Source organism: Rhinolophus sinicus, linkage group LG12 (assembly GCF_036562045.2).
Source record: "Rhinolophus sinicus isolate RSC01 linkage group LG12, ASM3656204v1, whole genome shotgun sequence".
NCBI classification, from domain to species: domain Eukaryota; kingdom Metazoa; phylum Chordata; class Mammalia; order Chiroptera; family Rhinolophidae; genus Rhinolophus; species Rhinolophus sinicus.
Window position 1 is genome coordinate 2,448,774 of NC_133761.1, and position 20,869 is coordinate 2,469,642.

Genomic DNA, 20,869 nt, shown 5'->3' on the forward strand with positions numbered 1-20,869 from the left:
GCCGCAGGGAATCGTCTAACCCCAGGGCACACTGTGTCACATTCGGCTTCGCAGGCGTTGCTTGGCATTCTTACCTGTGACGTGGAGTCTGTTGTACTTTTTATTTCTCTCTTGTTCCAGTTCTCGTGGTATCAGTTGGAATAGTTCACTTAAGTTTTCTTCTTAAACCTATGAATTTTCCCAAGGTAATTCTGAGCATGAGATTTTTCATTTTTCTGAGAGAGTAACATGCTCACAGTTCATTTGAATTAACTCATTTTTTCATTTCGCCCTCACCGTAATCCAGTAAGTACGTAATTTTATGCTTCACACACACGAGAAACTAAGGCTGAGCGAGAGTGGTCATGCTTGTGACGCGTCAGGGACCCAGGACTCGTCTGCGTGGGGAGAGCACTCAGCGCGGGGTGGCTCATCCTTCTGAACTCCATGTGCACAGCCAAGGTCCCCGAGTCCCTGTTTCTGAAATGCCTAAGTGGGGACGTGAGTAATTCTAAAATGCCGTTGGTTTTCTTCTTTCATTTTAAAATCTATGATTGTTACTATTATTTTAGATCTGCACATTCACTGCAGCCTTCCTCTGGTGACGAAATATCGACTAATGTGTCCGTCCAGCTTTACAACGGAGAAACTCAGCAACTTGTCATTAAACTGGAAAATATTGGAATGGAACCACTCGAGAAACTGGAAGTCACCTCAAAAATCCTCACCACCAAAGGTAAGAGCTTGAAATAGGCTCAGCCCCAGCAGTGATGCTCTTGATTGGCAGAAGGGACCCTTTACAGAACCTGTGTGCGAGACTCCAGGAGCTTTGGGGCCGTCCCGAAACTGGCGTGTGGATGATGTGTGAGGAACACACAGGGAGAGAGTGGAGGCCCTCGGGGAGGATTTTCTGGGGGGAGTGAATGAAGAGCTAGCAGGCTCAGACGCACGCCCGCCTGGGCCCCCCATCAACCGTCCAGTCGCTGTTTCCTAGGTGGGTCCCCGACAGCTGCTGCGCCCCACTCGCAGGCAGGTGTTGCTCCCTAGTCCCGAGGCACATGTGGCCTGGGGCCAGAAGACGTGTGTAGCAACTTGGCTTCACCATCTGCCAGCTCTTTGTCCTTTTTCTTTTTTTTGCCTGAGTTTCCACCTGGGTAGATGGGGGTGGCAGTACTTACCGTGTAAAGTTGTTCCTAGAATTCAGTGAGGAGACATGTGGCAGAATACCTGTTCTGATTGAGGTTAGTGAGCGGCAGGAGGCACAGACCCCGGAGCCCTCCCACGTAGCGCGCGGGGTGGCCGTTTGCAGAACAGCGCTTCCCAGCGAGAGCTTCGACCTGCCGTTGTTTTTCAGTTCCCATCCCAAGCTGCTGTACATTTGCCTGTGGGACTAAATGAATGGAAACAAAGCATCTGTTTCCAAAATATACAAAGGGGATAATTCCTGTCACTTACATCCTACAGAGCCCCCTAAACTGTCAGTGTTAATAACTGGTCTAATATATATGAGGAGCTGGGAAAAGGCCTCCAGCCGGGAGTGTGAGCGGGAATGCCCTGTGTGTGGGGGGGGCAGCAGTCACAGGGGAGGACTCACTATGGGCCACGAGCAACACCTCCTGCCGTGTGAGCAGTGGCTTTATGAAGCTCACTGAGTTGAGCTTCCGTAAGGGTCTCTTGAGTATCTACTCCATGCAGCTTTTCTATGGAATTAAACGTCCCCTTCTCCGGGCTCCATGATTTTCTTTGTGCTTCTGTTAGAGTTATTTCATGTCTCAGTAGTACAGTAATAACAGCTTTTACTTTGTAGGGCCAGGTGAGTGGGACTTCAGGTAATTTTTTCTCATGAAATAATCACCACACCCCTAAGCGGTCTTTTGAGGGGTGGGGGTGGCCTGTGTCTTTCTCTGCTGCGTCTCCAGCGCCTGAGAACTAGACCAGCGCTCGTCGCATGGTAGGTGCTCAGTACGACAGCACGAGTCCCTCCGTGGAGGGTTGTCAGGAAGCTGGCGTGTTACTGCAGAGCCTGGCGGCGCCCACTGACGTGCTCAGCTCACGCTTGCTTTAAGATTGCGGAGCGTTCGAGGTGCAGCCCCTCTGTAGCTTGGCCGTGCGGGAGGCCTGCCCGCGCCCCCACCCCCTTCTCCTTCCCCCGTTCCTGACGCCTGGAAGCACCCAGGGTCCTGTCGGGCCTCACAGGTCTCTGGGCACGTGCTCATTCCCCTCGGAATGAACCCCTTTTCTTCATGAAAAGAAACGTTTCTTGTGGGTTTTCTTTTTCTCCTTCCTCCTTGCTTTCCTGTCCTGTTTTCATCCCTAGTCTTACAAACTCCTTTTTACAATCCTTTTGCATTTTAAGTACATGGTAAGGATCAGTGATATTAAGAGTCAAGCAGACCTCTGGGGGCCCTCTCAGGTGTCTAAACTGTCCTTTAGGCTCTGGGGTGAGCGTGTCCCTATGGTCACAAGCCCCCGACGTGGAGATGAGCGTTTCTAATCCACCCGTCCAGATGTCACGCGGTCATTCTAATGACAGTCGTTTGTCAGCACGTCTTTATTTGTAGGAGGTTAAAGATGCAGACTTCCGCCTTTCCTTAAATAATCACAGATTTCATTGTAGTTAAGCCCAAATGAAGATGAATTTATTGTACTTGCTTTTGAACAAATCTGAGAAATGTGTGAGTCTGCGCTGTGCACACACATAGGTGCACACGCCCACCCCTTCTTTTCTTTATTCTGGTTTCATTTTTGGTCAAAAAGCGATGACTCCATGTGGGTGTAATTAAAATCCCTGAGTGTGGGCATGGAGGTGAGATTCTCGTGAATGGTGTGGCGCAGCGTCTGCGGTTAGAAGCAGGTGTGGACGGTGCTCCTCCCTGGAAGGTCGACAGCGGTGCCACCTCCCGTTTCACTGTCGATGGAAGACGGCCAGCGCCCCTCGAGGGCACGCCACGGGCCTCGGGCATTAAAATCACGGCTGTTCTTTCTGAAACTAAACTCCACAGGGGCGTAAATCAGTGACAGGCTCAACTATTGATGTCAGTTAATCGTGTTATTCCTCACAGCAGGTCATTGTGTAGGGTTTCGAAAAGTCCGTCGGGCATTCCGTGTTGTACACAGCGAGGAAGGGAGGAAACAGGCCGCCTGTGAGGTGCACATGTATTACATCTGGTGGTGGGGCTTTCCATACTGCGGCAGCCATGGAAAAGTCTCTGGGCGCTGTGGACACGTCTGTCACTGCTCAGACAGAAGTGCCGTGGTCACTTGGCAGCGGGGGTGCTCCCTGTGAGAGGGGTTTGAATGGGTCTCTGTGAAGCCACAGAACTTAGTACAGAAACAAGCATGCAATTTGAGATCCTTCCACTGGCTTGGGAATAGTCAGATTCTGCGCACGGGACTATGAATGTTAGTGGCCTTTTCTTGAGAGCCCGCGCTCCAACCAACTGAGCCATCCGGGAGCTCAGCGGCAGCTCAGCTCAAGGTGCCACGTTCAATCTTAGTTGCCGGGGGCACTGCCCATAACGGAGTTGAACCGGCAACCTTGTGGTTGAGAGCCCACTGGCCCATGTGGGAATCGAACCGGCAGCCTTTGGAGTTAGGAGCATGGAGCTCTAACCACCTGAGCCACTGGGCCGGCCCCCCTCTCTGGTTCTTGCTCCCAGGTCCTTGCTCCTGTGGTCGGTTACCTCTGCCAGAGTGGGGTGTTGTGTGGCCTCTTCTCAGCCACTGAGAGGAGAAGCTGGATTTGGCTTCTCGGCCCTCCCTGCTCTGTGCATTGTCAGCCACGTGACTGCCCCAAGCTGGCCGTCTGGCTGTGTAAGGCTTGGTGCTGTCACCTGGGTGCTCCCAGGTCCCAGTACCCTTCGTGCGGTCATTCGAGAGCAAGCAGGGGCAGCTGGGCTGCGCCCAGCACCGGGCTGGCACAGGGTGAGTGAGGGACCCTAAGACTTCTTCCTGTGCTCGCATCTGGTCTGCGGGTTCCAGGAACTGGACCCCAGGATCCTCACGGCCGACGGAACAACAAACGTGTGCCCTGCTCGGGGAGGACGGTGCCTCTGTCCAAACTGCCTGAGAGGCTCTCTCTGCACAGTTCAGAAACCATCTCAGCTTCCTCCTCGTTCTGTTTTTCCTGGAATGGTGAACTTGAACAACGACTGAGGGTGTGCCGGCATTAAAACTAGCAGATCAGAGCAAGGGCCCGCAAAGGAGTCAGCATAAGCCCTGTTCAACACACACGGAAGCAGACGTGCGGGGAGGCAGGGGCAGCGGGAGCAACGTTGCCAGTTCTGAGCACCGGAGGGGACCAGTCATAAGCTGGCCCAAGTGCCAGAAGGGTTGCAGTAAAGTCGCCTGCCCTGCTGAGTTTTTGGACTTTTTTTTTTTTTTGGCCTGGTCTGTTTCTGAAGTGCTGTGCTATTTTTATGTAATTCTTTTTTTTTTTTTTTTTTTTTTTTTTTTTAGCAGCAATGCGGAGCAAAGTTTTAAAAGTAAATCTTGTAGAAAATGATTTCCTACTTCTGAATATTGTCAAAGAATGGAGTGTCTTGGGGAACGGAAAAAAGGACGCAGTTTCTTTAGTCTCTCCTTCAGTTTTGTGCCAAGTCCCACTTGCACATTTGGGCGTGGATGGGGGTCGAGGGGCTGAGAGTGAGCTGCTGTGGCTGGTACTGGGCCTGTGGGGGGCGGGAAGGTAGGAAGCCCTCAGGATCAGGCCATCCTCAGCCCCTCCTTCCCTCCCTTCCTTCCTCAATTGTAAACTTAGTTGTGGTTCAGATTACGTTCTTTGGAGTGAGACACACAGGGTCTGAATCCTGACTTTGCCACGTACGGCTGGATGACTTGGGCCGTGGCACACACTCCTGCGACGGTGTGTCCCCATGATGGGAGAGTACTGTGCAGTCTGGTTGTTGGCACACACGCTCAGCCTTACCATGGTGCTGGCCGGTGGGCACATGTCGTTCGGACTTTTTTAGGCCTGGGCAAATCTGCAGGCATTTGACCATCTGCCAGTTTGCACGACTGCAGTGGTCAACCCAGCGCTTTGGAGCAGTTTCTCCAGCTGGCAGAGTCGAGTCTGGGGACTCAGGTGCCCCAGGTGGCTGCTGTCCTTGTCGTCAGTTCCCTTTATTGCCTGGTCCTGCTGTAGAGCACCGTGGAAAGCAGCTGCCGTGGCCCAGAATTCACCTCCCTGTCTTGGGCGGGCCACAGTCCTTAGCAGGCTCTGGCCGGCAGGCCAGCCTCACCAGGCTTCTCTCCTGTTACACTGGAGGGGGGTGGGTAGGGGTGAACCAAGATACAAGCGTGAACTGGTCGCGTGTGTGCACGCGTGAGTGTGTATGTGTGCGTGCGTGTTTACGAAAGGAGGATAGATACTCACTGTACAAAATTCAGAAAACACGAAACAATTTGAAAGACCCGTGACCCCACTATTCAAGACAACCAATATTAGCGTATAGATAGGTGTGCTTTTCTCTTGTTTTCTACGTGCGTATTTTTATGTGGTTGAAATTATATTGTACGCTCAGTGTGGTAGTCTGCTTTTTTCACGTAACTTATTCCCATCTGTTCTACATCTAAATCTGAGATGATGCCTTGGAATGATTTGTCTTCTCTACATCCCACGCTTACTGAGTGCTTTCCGAGGGCCAGGGCCGTGAGTCACCGAGCGGGGAGGGGTGTGGACGGTTCCAGCAGCCCGCACAGTGCTGTGCACGCCACAGGAATTGTTTGCTTCTCATGCAGCCCTGGTGTCGGGGGCTCTGATGACCCAGTCAGGATGAGGAATTGGGGTCAGGGGAGTAGCAGGTTACGTGCTTATTCCGAGTACTTCACTTCCATGAATTCGTTTTACAGATGTGTAAACTGAGGCACACGATGCTTGGTAACTTACCTCAGGATACCCAGCTAGAGCCAGGATTTGAACCCAGGCAGTTTTCTCCTAAAGCCCGTGTCTGAGCCAGCACCTACCTTGCCTTGAGAGGTGGTCATGAGCTTCCAAGGCAGGCTCTAGTCCCTGCCTTCTGATTGATGGGTGGACAAGTGAACCACTCGACACGAGGGGTGATGTTCTAGTACAGGTGTGTGCACCAGAGCCAAGGAGCAAGGTGGGATGGGAAAGGCAGCACATGGAAGGAACCTTGGAGTTGGGCTCAGGATGAGTCGGACGCAATTCACTCTGCAGGGAAGTGGGTCAGGCATTCTGGGCAGCGGGAGCAGCATGTGTGGTGGGATAACGGGGGCACTGGGGTCCAGGTGGGGAAGGCGAGGAGGAGCGGGCGAGGGGTGAGACAGACTGCTCTTCCCAGGGCCCACGCTGGTTCAGCTGGAGATGCTCCCGAGAGCCCTCCCCTAGTCCCATTCCATCCACCGGAAAGGATCTGAATGAATGGCTGGCTGCTGGTGGCTGCGTTTTGGAAATGGCCTGATGGCATCGTGGGGAGGGGAGGCCTTTGCAGGGCCGGGGCATCTCAGCCGGTATTGTCATTTCACAGAAGGGCTGCCCACCGCTGCATTAGCAGATGGGCAGCCGTTTAAAGATGTCAGTGTACTTCAGTCTTCCTGCGGCTTTGGGACCTGGCTTTCCAGCACGCAGGGCCCGACTGGTTTTCTCCGAGACGTGAATCTGTTTCTCTTTAAGGTGGTAGAAAGGATTGGTTGTGGAGGAATGGCGGTTGAACTCTGAATTTGTAGGAGCAAAGAAGCAATGACGTTGTCAGTGAGGAAGCAGCGTGGTGGCTACGAAGGTGACTGGGCTCCCAGCGTGGTGGCCTGCCTCCCTGTGCCTCGCTCAGAGAGCGGTGGTGGCCTGGCAGCACCCAGGCTTCTGAAACGGCCTTGGTACTGCGATCTGCCACATTGGACATGGCTGGCGTTTTTCTTTGCTTTTTGCGAATGCGTCAGAGTTTTCTAGGGGTTTTGGTAAGTCTCATATTCGCTCAGTTCTGTCATCGTCATCACCATCATTGTTGTCATTGCAGAAAAATTGTACGGCGACTTCTTGAGCTGGAAACTAGAGGAAACCCTTGCCCAGTTTCCTCTGCAACCTGGAAAGGTGGCCACTTTCACCGTCAACATCAAGGTGAAGCTGGAGTTCTCCTGCCAGGAGAACGTCCTCCAAGACCTCAGCGACGGTAAGCTCCCCCATTTTAATTTGCCCGTGTGGCCCCCGCTGCATGGCAGCAGTCACCGTGCCTGCTGTTCTCTCTCTGAGCCTTGCTCGCCATTCATGAAGCCAAGCTGCCCGAGACCTCTCCCCGGCCCTTAGTTAACCGACTGAGTTACTGTGTGGATCTGAAAGTAATAAACGTGCTTCTTCGTTAAACGATTTCTTAATTCACATTCTTGCCTATTTTTGTGCTCTGCCAGGAGGTCATTCTGAATTGGTGGAATGTGGGAACGACTGCATTTTTTCAAGTATGTAACTGCTGAGAACTAATTAGCTGGGATGTTAAAGTTCTTCCAAGTCTGGTGATTTCTCTGAGATGGGACCTGTTTACACGTAGGAATAGCTGATCAGGGATGAGATTTCATGGATTAATTATTTCAAACTACGACGCGTGCATCCATTCATGCATTTGGAGGCATTGTGGGCGCGTTAGCTCAGGCTGCCGTAACCGAGGCCACAGACAGCGTGGCCACACAATGGACGTTTATTTTTCACAGGTCTGGAGGCTGGAGAAGGGGGCTAGTGTGCTTGGTTGGATTCTGGTGAGGACCCTTCTCCTGGCTTCAGACAGCTGCCCGACCTCCCCGTGTCCCCACGTGGCAGAGAGAGAGAGAGCCGTGGTGTCTCTCATATGGACACCAACCCTGTGGGTTGGGGCCCCACCCTGAGGACCACATTTAACCTTTCTCACCTCCTCACAGGCCCCTTCTCCAAATATAGTCTCATGACGGGGGGGTGGGTGGGGGGCTGAGGGCCTCAACAGAGACCTTTTGGGGGCACATTCAGACAAAGAGTATTACTGGGGTCAGTTAGCGGGTTCTCTGTGTAACTTTGGTGAGTGACTGACCGCTCTGTACCATAACCTCCTAATTTATAGCATGATAATACTGTCCATTTCTGGGCTTATGGTGAGTGCTTGTGCTTCAGCTGGGATACAGTAAAGGTTTAACTGTGTTCGTTATAACCCCTCCCACTGCTCATCTGTGACATTACAAGACATTTAATTACTTCTCATTATGAGGTAAGCACTCAGCTAGGCTCTTGGAAAGTGGAGATGAGTCTGTCACCTGGAGAACAATAGTAATGACAGCTGACACCTAAGAGGTTTACAAAAATCACCTCGTGTCATCCTCACAGTAACCCTCTGAAATAGTGCTATTGATAGCTCCATTTTACAGAGGAGAACATCAAGGCACAGAGAGGTTGAATAATTTTTCTAGGGTCACACAGCTAGGAACTGGTGGAACTGGGCTGTGAACCCAGGCAGCCTGACTCTAGAGTCTGTCCTCATAATCATTCCATAGCCCCTTGTTGCCCAGAGGGTCAGCCAGAAAAATAAACGTGAATAGAACACCCGAGACTCAGAGACGTGAGGAGCTGCAGCTCACTTTATCTGGTAGGGTCCAGCAGGGGCTCCCACAGTGGATGTGTGACTTGCACCTGAGCCAGGAAGTTTCCTAGTTGCAGCGAAAGTGTGGGCTCCACAGGCCTTGCTAGGGAGCGGCGGCCCAGTGGCCCAGAGGCCTGGCCAGCACTTAAGAAGCAGGTTTCCTCCAGAGACTGATGTCTCTATCTGGGGACTAGATTCTGTCCCTGGCCAGTCTCCCTCAGCCTTTCCCATATGCTTAGGAAATGATCCCGTCACGTTGAACTTGCGAGACTACGTATGGGTTTTGTTTTCCGATGATGGACATTACTGTCCTCAGGCTTCTCCTGCCCCAGGAGTCTCCAGCCACCCTGGCCACCCTGTGCAGGAGCGTGCCCAGCCCAGCCTGCCCCAGGGCCTTTGCACTTGCCGTTCTCTTCCTTAGACTGCTGCTCCCCCACAATTCCACAAGACTCACACCTGATTTAGATCACAGTTCAGGTGTCTGCCCAGTCAAGAGGCCACCGGAGCCCAGACGACGTCAGCTACGGTAGCACCTTCCCTCCCCGTCATTACTTGGTCCACTGCGCTTGCTCCTGGAAGTAACTGCCTGCGTCCATCTGTTAGATGCTAAGCTTCATGGGAACAAGGCCTCCGTCGGTCTCACTCAGGCCTGTATTTACGATATCTAAGCCCGATGGAGGAAGGGCAGCTGTGCGTTTGTAGCGTGGGTGAGTGAGTGGGCGCCGCTCCTGCCCTCGGTGTGGGGGCTCCGCCCTCAGGACCTCCTCTGAACTTCACCCACCTCCGAGCACTGTCGCATCGGGGGTTAGGGCTTCAACGTATGAAGTTTAGGGGACACACACATTCGGTCCATAACGCGCTTCTTAAGATTTGTTCTCCTGTTTCCCCCTAGTGCTTAGCCATCGCAGGGCTCCTTGTATAACACTGATACTTAGTTATAAAGTTTATATTACTAACAAAGGGAGGAAAACAAGTTTACTGTTGGACACATTAGGAACTAATGATTATACCTGGCCTTAAGAAATATCAGATGACGTGGACTTTTTTTTCTGTTTGTAAACTGCTTTATACGACTGGCCTGCATTTTTCTAGAGGTAGATGGAGGGTTACAGGCAGAGGTTCTGACTTTTATTCCCATGAAGGGAGTTCGGTAGAATAAATGGTGCCTGACATCTGTCCAGAAAATGCTTGATTAACTCTTATCCCAGGGGTATGTCTTGGAGGTAGACTTCCAGATGTGCGATGTGAGGGAAAGGTGACCGTGACCTCTGCTGCTGGCGCTCTGTGGCATGTTATTCCTGAGGAATAGAATGGAAGGCCTCAAGGTGGGAACCTTAGCTTTTACCGTTTGTTTGTTTTGGTGGCTATTTGTGTGTTCAGTGCAGACTTTTATTTTTTTTAATGTTCTTGTTTGTCTGCCTTTCTTACAGAGCCCTGGAGCAGTGTCTCTGCCCTTCTAAGCTGGAAGTATAATTCCAGCTTGGGGTTTGTAGTCTGGAAATACCTTCCTCTATCTTTAAAATGAAAACCAAATAAAAACGAGCTAGAATTATGATTACCAAGTGGTTAGTGAATGTAAGGCTGGTCTCATTTCCGATCACGTGGACGCATCACGTACGTGCAACCTAATAGTTATAAGTAGATGCCCTCTTTATTGAGTATGGTTCATAGATGCTCTGGATGGTTGTTTATGTAGCAAACTGTAGAATTCGAGACACAGACTCTTCATTCCACAGCTGGGGCTAGTTTCACAGCGGAGACTGGACAATCAGGCTCACAGGGACCCTCACGGCGTTTGGCCCGTCGGTGACGCGTTGTCATGTGTAGTCCAGTCTGAGGGATCGGGAGGCCGTAGGTTTGCCTTTATTCAGGGACAGCTGTGCACTCAGTGGCAGGGACGCCTTTGTGGCCTCTTGGAACTGGGAGGTGACCCTTGTGTGGCTCTCCATCGGACGGTTTCAGGAACCCCCAGCTGTGGACCACTTGTGGGCCCAACTTGCTTTTCAGGCATGGACTCATTAACTAGGGTTACTGAAATTCGGAGCCACTTTAAAACTTACATACAGCTGTCACGCAAACCAGGAGACTGCATTCAGTGTACACAGATGGAAGACGATTAATACTGACTGCACTTTGTCAGATACGCCTGTTGGTTCTGGGCTGACCACTTACTTTCATTGTTTCTGTTTCATCTTCCCAACAGCTCTGTAAAAGTAGATGATTTTACACAACGATTCCCATTTTGTAAAGACAGGTGGGGACTGTTCTGGATTAAAGGAGATCGAAGAGATAGGACAATCAAATGCTACATGCAATCCTGACAGCTAGCCTGGATTTAAAACAAAAGACTCGTTGGACGTGTTTGGGCCCTCGGTGTTCTGTGCGGCCAGAGAGCAGGGGCTCCTTAGCGTCATGCAGCCACACGCTCTCACTTTCCCCCGAGGCAGAAACCCTGGGGGACGGTCTCCCGTGGCCCTGATCTGGCCGCCGTGGGGGGTGGTGAAGTCACGCTGCTTCTCTTACCCCCCCCAGTGTGGCCAGCCCGGGACACTTTTGCTGCAGCTGTGTGCTGGCACTTCTCCCCCAGAGAAGGGGCTTCTAGTCCTGTATTTGTTTTTCTGGCCACCCCCACCCACCCAGGTGAGGTGAGGTGAGAGGCTGGGGGTCACTCTGGACTTTCTTTTCCTCTCACTGCTGAGGCTCCCCAGTTCATCACTAAGTCCTGTCTGTCCTTTCTCCTGAGTCCGTTCCGTCTCCCCTTCCGCTTGGCGCACACTAGAAGCATCTTCCGTTTGAACCACCACGAATGAGAGCCTGGTAACTCCTTCCCCTGTCACTGGCCTGGCTGCCTGGGATCCATTTTCTATTAGGCGTGTTTGGTTTTATTTTCTCAAAAACAAATATGCTTCTCACTTTGGCATAGAAGGCCGTGTAGTATCTGGTCCCAACCACCCCCCTTTTTTCTTGTGTCCCCCTTGGTGCTGCCCCATACATGTCATCCTTTGGCCGTTCTGAAATCTTGAGTTGTTCCCCAGTTGCTGCCTTTGTGCATTTTCACACCCTGTTCTCCACCTGGAATGTCTCCCCATCCTGTGTCTGCTGACCCTCACTTGGGTCATTCCTCTTTCAGCCCTAAGACCCTCCCTATGTGTTCCCAAGGCCTGTGTGTTACCTTGGCAGCTTTGAACACCACTACTAGGTTTCGCCCGCTGCTTTCTTTTACGATCTCTGTTCCCAGTACAGGCCGACCTCATTTTATGGCGCTTCACTTTATTGCTCTCCACAACAGCTGTGCTTTTAACAAACGGAAAGCGAGACCCTCCACCTGCACAAAGACTAGGACTTGCTTCGTTGTGAGGCTCGTTTTATTGCGGTCGTCTGGGATTGAACCCATGACGGCTCCATGGTGTGCCCGTCCCAGCCCAGGGCCTGGCCCAGAGAAGATGCTCAGCAAATACTTCCTGAGTGAGGGATGGAAGGCATGTTGCGAAGCCACACTGGGTGGTCCTGACCCTGCATTCTGGGAAGGGGTGCTGCTGGGCCTGACTGAGGGTGAGCGCCACCCCAGCAGGGAGGGAGGGAGGTGACAGCATGGAGGGGTCAGGAGAAAGAGAGGACCGAGGTGGGAGCGGGAGGTTAAGGCAGGCTGTGGGGGGCTTGACCCTCCAGACAAGTAATTCGGACTCTGTTGGCTGATGCTGGGGAGTCGCTGAAGGCTGAAAGGTGAGTGGGCAGATCGCAGGGCTGGCCTGAGGCGCACCTGGGGCGGTAGGTGACAGACGTAACAGTTCAAGGGGAGGCTCGGAGGCCTCAAGCAGGAGAGAGGCAGCTGGGCTGGACAGGAAGCCCAGTGCGGGAGGCAGGCTGTGCGGGAGGACGTCGTGTCTGCAGCCAGGGCTCAGGAGCCAGTCCCGCAGTGTGGTGAGCTCCCGTTAGCATTTCTTCTGTGCCCCATGGAAAAACGCATTTCTTCTGGCCTGAAATGTCTCTTGTTTATTAAGCTGAAGACAAACTCTGCCTGTGGGAAGTTGGAAGCAGTTCAATTCTGTGTCCAAAGCTGGAGTCTTGTGTAAGAAACCATATTGACGTTGGGCATTTCATTATATTTTGTCCCTTCACAGTCAATGATGACAGATGCTTCAGCTTCTCGTTGTGACCAGGGGTTGATTTGATTTGGGAGCTGCCACTGGAATATAACACATTCCCTTCCGTAACGTGTCCATTTTCCTGGTATTGTACTCTGAAATTGGGGTGTCACTTGGTTTCTATGTCTTGGTCTGCCGCTCTCTCTGAAAAGAAATACTAATTTTTAGAAATCTCAGTCTTTAAAACATAAGGACAATGACTCATCCTGAATTACAAAGGTGGTTGGAATCTTCATGCCATTGTGTTTCTTTTTTTCTTTGTCATTCCTCGATGCCTGAGACTTTCACAAACATTTGATTTTAAGAAGGCAGTGATGGATTTTAGTGAAACGGGCTTTTTCTGAGGCCAGAACATGTAGGCGATGGAACGAGAGGACACCTTTGTTGAGTGCTTGCTACATCCCGTTGTCAAGGCTCTTCCTGTAGGTTCTCAGAGATCTCACCATATATGAGAGGAGGTTCCGAGGCCACCCCGTCAGGCCACCTTTCCTCTGGCCTCCGGCCCGGCCTGTGGCCCAGCTCCGTGTCCCTGTGCCCCTGGGCCTTCGCACTATACACCACCCACATCGAGGGAAGGCAGCATCTTGCTTCTGATCCCAGCTCCTGGCTCCGCCCCTGCAGGTCAGCTCCAGCCTCTGCATCTCCCTTTGTCTTCTGTTTCTCATGGGTTTCGTTTGCTGGTTCTTTCTTTCCCTCTTTACCATTAGGGCTCCATCCAACACCCTCTTGTACTTTCTTTCTGAGCTCACTCTCTCGAGACTCTCTCATCGGCTCAGATGGGTTCAGTGACACGTCCCCCACCCCAGCCAGCCGGACCTCTTCTCTGCAGCCCTGGTCCACGTGCCTGAAGGCTCTCGCGTTTCGGGGGAGGTGGGGCAGGTGGCTCTGGGTGGAGGTTTGGATCGTGGCTGCTGGTCCCCATCCCCAGCGGTGGGGGGCTTCCGTCAGCACCCTCGTGCTCATCTTTGCTCTTGCAGATTAAGGCTTTGAGCCACTAGGGAGAGGAGAGGAGAGGCTGGTCTGGTGCAGTGACCGCTGTCCCCTCCCACCCAGCACCAAGATGCCTTCTCAGGGTCTTTTATCTCTGCCCTCCCCCCACCCCGGAGCTCTTGGTGGTAAAACTCATGCATGACGTGGACAGCAGGCCCCAGGAGCCTTACTCTTTTGTAGCCCACATGGGGCCGCTAGTGTTCGCTCACCGTTTCTGGGGAACCTTGTCACTGCGTTTTACGGTGTCCGCATAGGCCCACCGAGGCCTGTGCCGGGGTCCTGCTTGTCCTGGGGCATCTGTGAACAGACTTCAGTCCTCTGATTGGCTCAGGAAAAGTTCATTTGCAGTTATGCAGCTTGTCCCTTGCCTTCAGGGTGGGGACAGTGCTTTTGTAAGCTCTTGGCTACAGTCCGAAGTCCACATCCTGCATTTTCATTCCAACCCGCAGTCGTTTTCAGGTTGTGTTGGCCATTGGTGAGATGACGCACTGCTTTTGTTTTGTTTTCAGTGGTTCTGTGCTTTTGTTCAGAAGGAAAAGCTTGGTGACGCGTTGGTCAGCCTGGCCATTGGTATATTCAGCCCGTCGCACCCACCAGCTCTGACTCACAGGCAGTGATAGCTCGGCGGGGGGAGGTGGGCCCGCCTCCCTGGAGCCCCCAGGAGCACCTCTGAGCGAGACCGGAAGCCCCCCCGCTGCGTTCTTGCCCAGATGTCTGTCCAGTAACTATGGAGGTGTGCCTGTCCCCAGGCCACTGTCAGCCCTGCAGGTGGGAAGGTTGACTCAGTCCTTTGATGCTGGAAAGGAACTTCCTAAACCACCACCGGAGAATGAAAGCCCAGGCGCCTGCCATTCCTGAGGCAGCAGCCAGGGCCGAGGCCTTCTGCACCCACCGAGCGCCCAGCCAAGTGGGGGTGGTGCGCGGAGAGCAGGTGCGGTAGGCGCTCAGCACAGGGGTTTCAGAGGCTCTGTTTTTCTTCAGAGAGAAGGGGACGACGTCTGTGGACGGTTGCAGGTTGGTTTACTGTTACATTGTGCTGTTGCCCGTGCCAAATCTTGTCAGTTTTGTTGTGTTTCCAGCCCGTGTCTCTCTGCATTAGCACTGCTCTGACTGAAGCAGCTTCACAATGCAGTGAGTGGTCTTCCGCTTGGTCGCCCAGCTGCTCCTTCCGCCCCTCCTCTCCATCTTCCATGTGGCCCTCACAGTCATGTTTCTAAGGCAGAATCTGGACTGTTGGACAGTCCCATTGCCCTGTGGGTGAAGTCCGCAGGATGGCTTGTGCGGTCTGGCGCTGGCTGCCCGGTCGGCCTCGTTTCCTCTTCTCCCACAGTGAGTTTGTATCCCACAAGTGCTGCGTGGCTTGTATGTCTCTGGATTGCCGTGTCCTCTTATGCTTTCAGCCTTTGAGTGTAGACCAGTGGATCCCACACTTCTCTGCAAACTGGAATCACCTGGGGACCATGGAAATGGCCTGGTCCCCAACCCTAGACACTGATTTAATAAGCACGGGGTGTGACCTGGGCATCGGGGTTTTATAAAGTGTTCTGAATGATTCTTAAGTGCAGTAAAGTTTGGGGGCCTTTGATAGAGTATCTGTCTTCTCCTTGTCTTGAAAAACTCACGGTCACTCTCCTAGTTTCAGGTCAGTTGTTCCAAATTTGGGGCTTCTTCAAGCAGACAGTTACTTGTCATTTTCTATTTCCTGTGATGATACATTTTGAAATCTGATAGGGCAAGTTTCCTTTCTAGATTATTGTTTAGGAGCTTTTTGACTATTTTCTGTCCTTCCATCTTTATATAAATTTTAGAATCTGTTTGTCGGGTTCCTCAAAGTGGTCTGTTAGAATATTGATTGGGACGGTGTGGGGACAGAGCCGGGAGTGCAGTTTCCAGGCTCTCGGCCTCACGTGGAAAGGTGCTCACTTGGGTAGTAAATGGCCATCAACTGTGATTGGATGGCCATCAGCTGTGGCTAGTTGGCTGTCAGCTGTAACCAGTGAGCCATTGGCCACTAATATAACTGCCGTGGCTACGCTAGCAGAAAATTTGGGCTAGAAACAAGATGGTGGCTGGGAAGCGTGGACTGCAGTTAGCACGGTGGAGTGCGGGTTGTGGACAGTGTGGCTCCTGCTTCCTGTGTCTACAACCCAGCTGCCAGCAAAACGACAGTGGTGTGACTCCCCTACCTATGGCTCCGTGGGTGTTCGTTTTTGGCCTCACCGTGTCCTGCGTTCTTATGCGGTGAGCGGGAGCTGAGACCCTGTATGACAGACAGCATTGATTGCATAGATGAATTTGGGGGAAAACTGACATTTCTATGATGCTAAGTCTTCCTATCTCTGAATATTGTCTCTTCATTTATTTGTCTTTAATGTCTTACAATAATGTTTTCTAATTTTCTCTATAAAGGTCTTACAGTATTTTACTAGATTTGTTCCTAGATATTTTAGTTTTGTTTTTGTTATTAAAAACGGTACTTAGAGTCTTTTTATGGAAATATAACTTATATGATGCAGTAATGAGCACAAATGTTAAGTGTACATCCAGCGTGATGAATTTTTATTTCTGTGCTCGTGCTCGTCCCTGCAGCCGACACCCACACCTACGTACGGATGCTTTCCAGCCCCTGTAGGTGCCTTAGATCCTGCCCCATCTACAGCTTTACCCAAAGAGGGCTGCACTTACGATTTCTAGCATCATAGATTAGTTTCGCCTGTTCTTGACTTTCGTACAGAGGAACTAAATACAGTATATACTCTTTTGTGTCTTTTTTTTTTTTTTTCATTTTGGCTGCTAACGACACAGATTTATTTCTCTTGCAGTTCGGGAGGTCACAGGTCCGAAATGAATGGATGTTATTTGTTTATTTTTCTTCACTCAGCATCAGCTGAGATTTGTGCACGTTGCATTTTCCTCTTTTTTGCTGGCTGGTATTCCACCGCGTGTCCACGGCACTCGGGATGCATGTTTGGGTTTGCAGCTTCCGGCTGTTGTGAGTAGCTGTGAACGTTCCCATAGGGGTACTTAGTGGACCAATTCAGCAGAATACTCTTCAGCAATAAAAAGGACTGAACTACTGATACATGCAATCACTTGGAATTGCTCCAAGATAAGTATGCTGAGTGAGAGGAGCCTGACAGGAGAGAGTGTATGATATGGTATATGGGTCCACCTATGGTACGTTCTGGAAAATGCAAGCTGACCCTTAGTGACAACAGCAGCTCCCTGAGGCTGGGGGAGGCTGGGGGGAGGGGGCTGCAGTAGATGGTACGCTCACCATCTCAGTCGTGTGATCGTCTTACGAGTGTCAGAACTGCCCCCTCGTACACCTTAAACATCTGCAGGTTATTATATGCTAATTATATCTCAGTAAGGATGTTAAAATAAGGCTGTGGAACGGGGAGACCGCCCCGAATGAAAGCGTGTGGGGAAGCGCTCTGCGGACAGCTGGAGGGGGTTCACGAGGGCGAGCAGGAGGGAGCACCTGTGAGGTGGGAGGAGCCAGGTGCTCTGCCAACAGGAAGGAAGCCCAGCGGGGTCATAGATGCTGGCAGGTGGAGGAAGCCAGTCCTCACCCCCCTCCCCTCGCCTCTCCTGCCCTCCTCTCTCCTGGCCCCTCCGTGTCTCCCTGGGGTCAGCTCATTAGCAGGGAGGGTGCTGCGGTGTGAGGAGTAGGGAGCCTTGTTTGGGAGCAGGTGGGTAAACTTACTGGGGAATGCGGTCGGGTGCCGGGCAGTGGGGTGATGGTGGTCAGGTGCTGGACATTGGGGTGCTGGGTGGTGGGGAGGACACACTCCAGGCGCATGCTGTGGGTCTGAAGGGAGCTTGCTGGGCGCAGTGAGGTTTCCACCACTGACCGTTGTGTTCAGGTGCAAATGTGGAGAAAGTGGGTAGACGGGTTTAAGCTGGAGTGGGCCTTTCTGTCAGGTGAATAGAGGTAAGAGAGGGCAGTGGAACCATGGGTGCTTTTCAGGGAAGGGTTGCGTGTCCAGACCAGGTGTCAGTAGGCTATGACCTAGTGGCCAGAATCCAGCCTGCTGCCTGACTGTGTCTTACCGGAATGCAGGCTCTCCCCCACCTCCCCACCCCCATGTATTTGTGGGTGCCTGTTGCTGCTTGTGTGGCACAAGGGCAGAGCTGAGTGCTGGGGACAGAGAACTATGGCCGACAAAGCCTAAGGTATTTACTATCTGATCCTTTCCAGAGGACATTTCATGACCTTTGGTCCACCCCCTGGACTCCAAGGCTGACTGCGGTAAAAAGCATCTCCAAAATTCCGTGTTTCCCTGAAAATAAGACCTAGCGGACCAGCAGCTCTAATGCGTCTATTGGAGCAAAAATTAACATAAGACCTAGCCTTATTTTACTATAAGACCGGTTCTTACATTAATTTTTGCTCCAAAAGACACATTAGAGCTGATGGTCCAGCTAGGTCTCATTTTCGGGGACACAGGGTATACTCTCCTTGGAACAGCATTTGCTGACAACTCCCCCCGGGAAATGCTTGTCTCCTTCTGCCTTTGCAAATGTATTTTAGTCTGGTTTATTTTGTGTACCTGTCGCGTGAGAGAAGAATGTGTATTCAGCCTTAAGCATTAGTGTCTCTTGTAAGTGTGTCAAACTGGACATGCTCCCCGAGTAGACCCATCCCTGGAGATGGCTGCTGAGCCATGGTGAGGGTCCTTAGGTGGGGTTCGGGGGTGCCTGGCATACAGGACCACGCGGGGTGCGTCGCAGCACAGCCTGGCTGGTGAGGGTGGGCGCAAGCTCATGTTAGGACTGAGATGGGTTGTTGGTCCCCGTTCTGCTGGCGGCCACCACCTGACGGCCCGACTTCCGGTTCTGGCCCTGCTCCTGCTGACCTGTGCAGCAGTGCTCATCTTCTTGGCACCGCTGCTTCCTCAGCAGTAGCGCTGATGAAAGAATGCCTACCTTGCACGGTGGGCGTGAGGACCAGTGAGATGGCAGGTGCTAAGTGCCCAGGGCTGTGCCAAGCCCGTAGTAAACACACAGCTCCCAACCCTTCTCAGCAGGGCTGTTTTTATTGTGACTGTGCGTTTTCTTTCTGCCACACAAATCCCACTTTTCAGCTGTCATTTCTCCCAACTGTCACCACGGTTGTGACATAGCTGAATCCTAGAGAGAAGTATTATTTTAGCACACACAATTGCATTTCTGAATTGCCCACAGAGACGCTCTTAATAGAAAAATTGAGCACTATAAACAGTGGCTGGAATTCTCCCTAAAAGCTCCATTGGATGCGTGACGATCTGGCAGCCTCTTCCCACTCCACTCGTTGGTCCTCCTGCTGGGCTGCCTTCGTCTGTTTGTGACTTGTTTGGTCTTGTCTTTCTGCTAATTGTCATCCCAGTCTGTTCTCTGTTCTATTTGTGGTAGCCGGTGCTGGCAGAAAAACTGGCCAAATGATTGGACAGGATTTTCTCCCCGCGCCCCGCCCGCTGGACAGCGTCTCCTTCCTGGGCTTCCTGGTGATTTTCCCTGGCAACTGTGTGTCCGTCTCATCCCTCCCCAGCTCTGCAGCTGCCCTGCTCCTCTCCATCCCCGGCCGAGTATGGGCCCAGGGCTCACCTACCAGCCTCCTGAAGGCGGAGCCTGTCCCCACTTGTAATTTGTACGTTACTTGTCTTTCCACCCCCACTTGGATTAGACGGCAAAATTCTTTAGTTTATTAAGAAGCCACAGAGTGGCTTTTTAGTGTTTTTTCTGAGCTTGAAGATTACAGGTTTTTGAGGTTTCTTTGAGGTTTGTGTCTGAAACAGATGTAATTTTTAGCCTTCTTTGCCTTGTGGATTTGTAGTTTTCGTTGATTCCCTTGAGTTGGTTTCCATTTTACAGCCAAGACAACTGAGGTTCATAGGGTTGTGTGACTTGCTTAGAGTCTCTCAATGTGATGGACAGAATGGCTGCAGGAGAGCCCCATACCTGTACCTTTATAGTGTGTGATTCAGGGAAGATATACCCTCCCCCACCACCCCCAAATTTGTAGATCGAATCTCATAGAAAGACTCTGCATGGCCTTTCTCGTGTCTTTTGTCTGTCTTGCTGGACCAGCTGCATCTGTGGCCGTGGCTGGGTTAGGGCCACCGCGGCTCCCGCCAGAAACATGAGGGGTGGAGCTGGAGCTGCTCTGTAGGGAAGAGCGGAGAGCCAGGCAGATGGCAGCCAGCCACTTGTGACACCTTCCCGCAGCAGTCCCTGGCCTCTGGACCACTGCAGGAGTGAGGCAGTGAGGGGTTAGCTTTGTTGGACGTGCAAAGCAGCATTGGCATTTCCAAGGCCCGAAAGAGCCTGCGTCCTGCAGGAGCCAGCAGCGTCTGCGTAGCTGCCAGTGATGGGGCTTTCCCTTGGGAAGAGCTCAGTAGCCGTGTCCCAGGCCTTAGGGGTGGGGGTGGGGGGGCACCTGGCCTTAACTCAGAGAGGATGACCTGGGGGGCTGAGTGACATTTAGCATCGTCAGCTCCGTGCTTAGTTTACAGGCTCCTCTTGACCTAGTTTCTGGGGCAGGATGCTAAAAAGTGTGCAGTTTATGTTTTGCAAATGTCTGTGTTCATAATACTAGTTCCCTTCACAGCAGGCACCTTGCAGTAGTGGAGAGGTTTTACAGGCTGTGCCCGTGGTGCTGGGAGAATTCAAAGGGCAGGCACATCGCATTCGAGCCTAACAGCTGTGCACTGATGCACTGAGTGTTTGCAAAGGAGGTTTTGCACAGAGACACAGGGTGAAGTTCCATTTAACCAGGAGTCGGTTGTTGAGTGTGACTTTGGGATGAAGTATTTTTGTTGAACACCGTGTGCAAACTAAGTATTGAATTTGACCCTGTAATTGATTGATTCCTTTAGTTAACATTGAAGGAGGGTTTATGATTTGCTAGAGCCTGTGCTCGCCCCTGTGGAGGATACAATAGTGAACGTGACGAGGATTCGGTCTTTAAGGAGTTGAGAACATGGAAGGAACCTCAGACGAGCATCAGGTGCTGTGACAATGAGAATATATATTTTTATTGAATGCTCGCCAGGTACCAGGCGTTGTGATAAGCACTTTACATACTTCCAGGTAATCCTACCATTTATGCTGTAGTTGTTCCCACTTCGGGGATGAGGGATTTGAAGCAGAGAGGTTACGTGGCGTGGCAGAGGCCGCTTAGCTAGATGCTGGGGAGGCAGGATGCAGGCCGCTGGCCGC

General features: G+C 51.9%; 1 protein-coding gene across 5 annotated transcripts in view; it reads left to right on the forward strand.

Annotated features, from left to right (window-relative positions):
* TRAPPC9 (trafficking protein particle complex subunit 9) overlaps window positions 1-20,869 on the forward strand; it is a 319,931-nt gene that overhangs the window by 83,062 nt on the left and 216,000 nt on the right. For all 5 annotated transcript variants that reach the window (XM_074316655.1, XM_074316658.1, XM_074316656.1 and 2 more), the window contains 2 exons: window positions 552-715; window positions 6,954-7,106. In XM_074316655.1, the coding sequence (XP_074172756.1) occupies window positions 552-715; window positions 6,954-7,106 (317 nt within the window). The remainder of the gene's footprint in view (window positions 1-551; window positions 716-6,953; window positions 7,107-20,869) is intronic.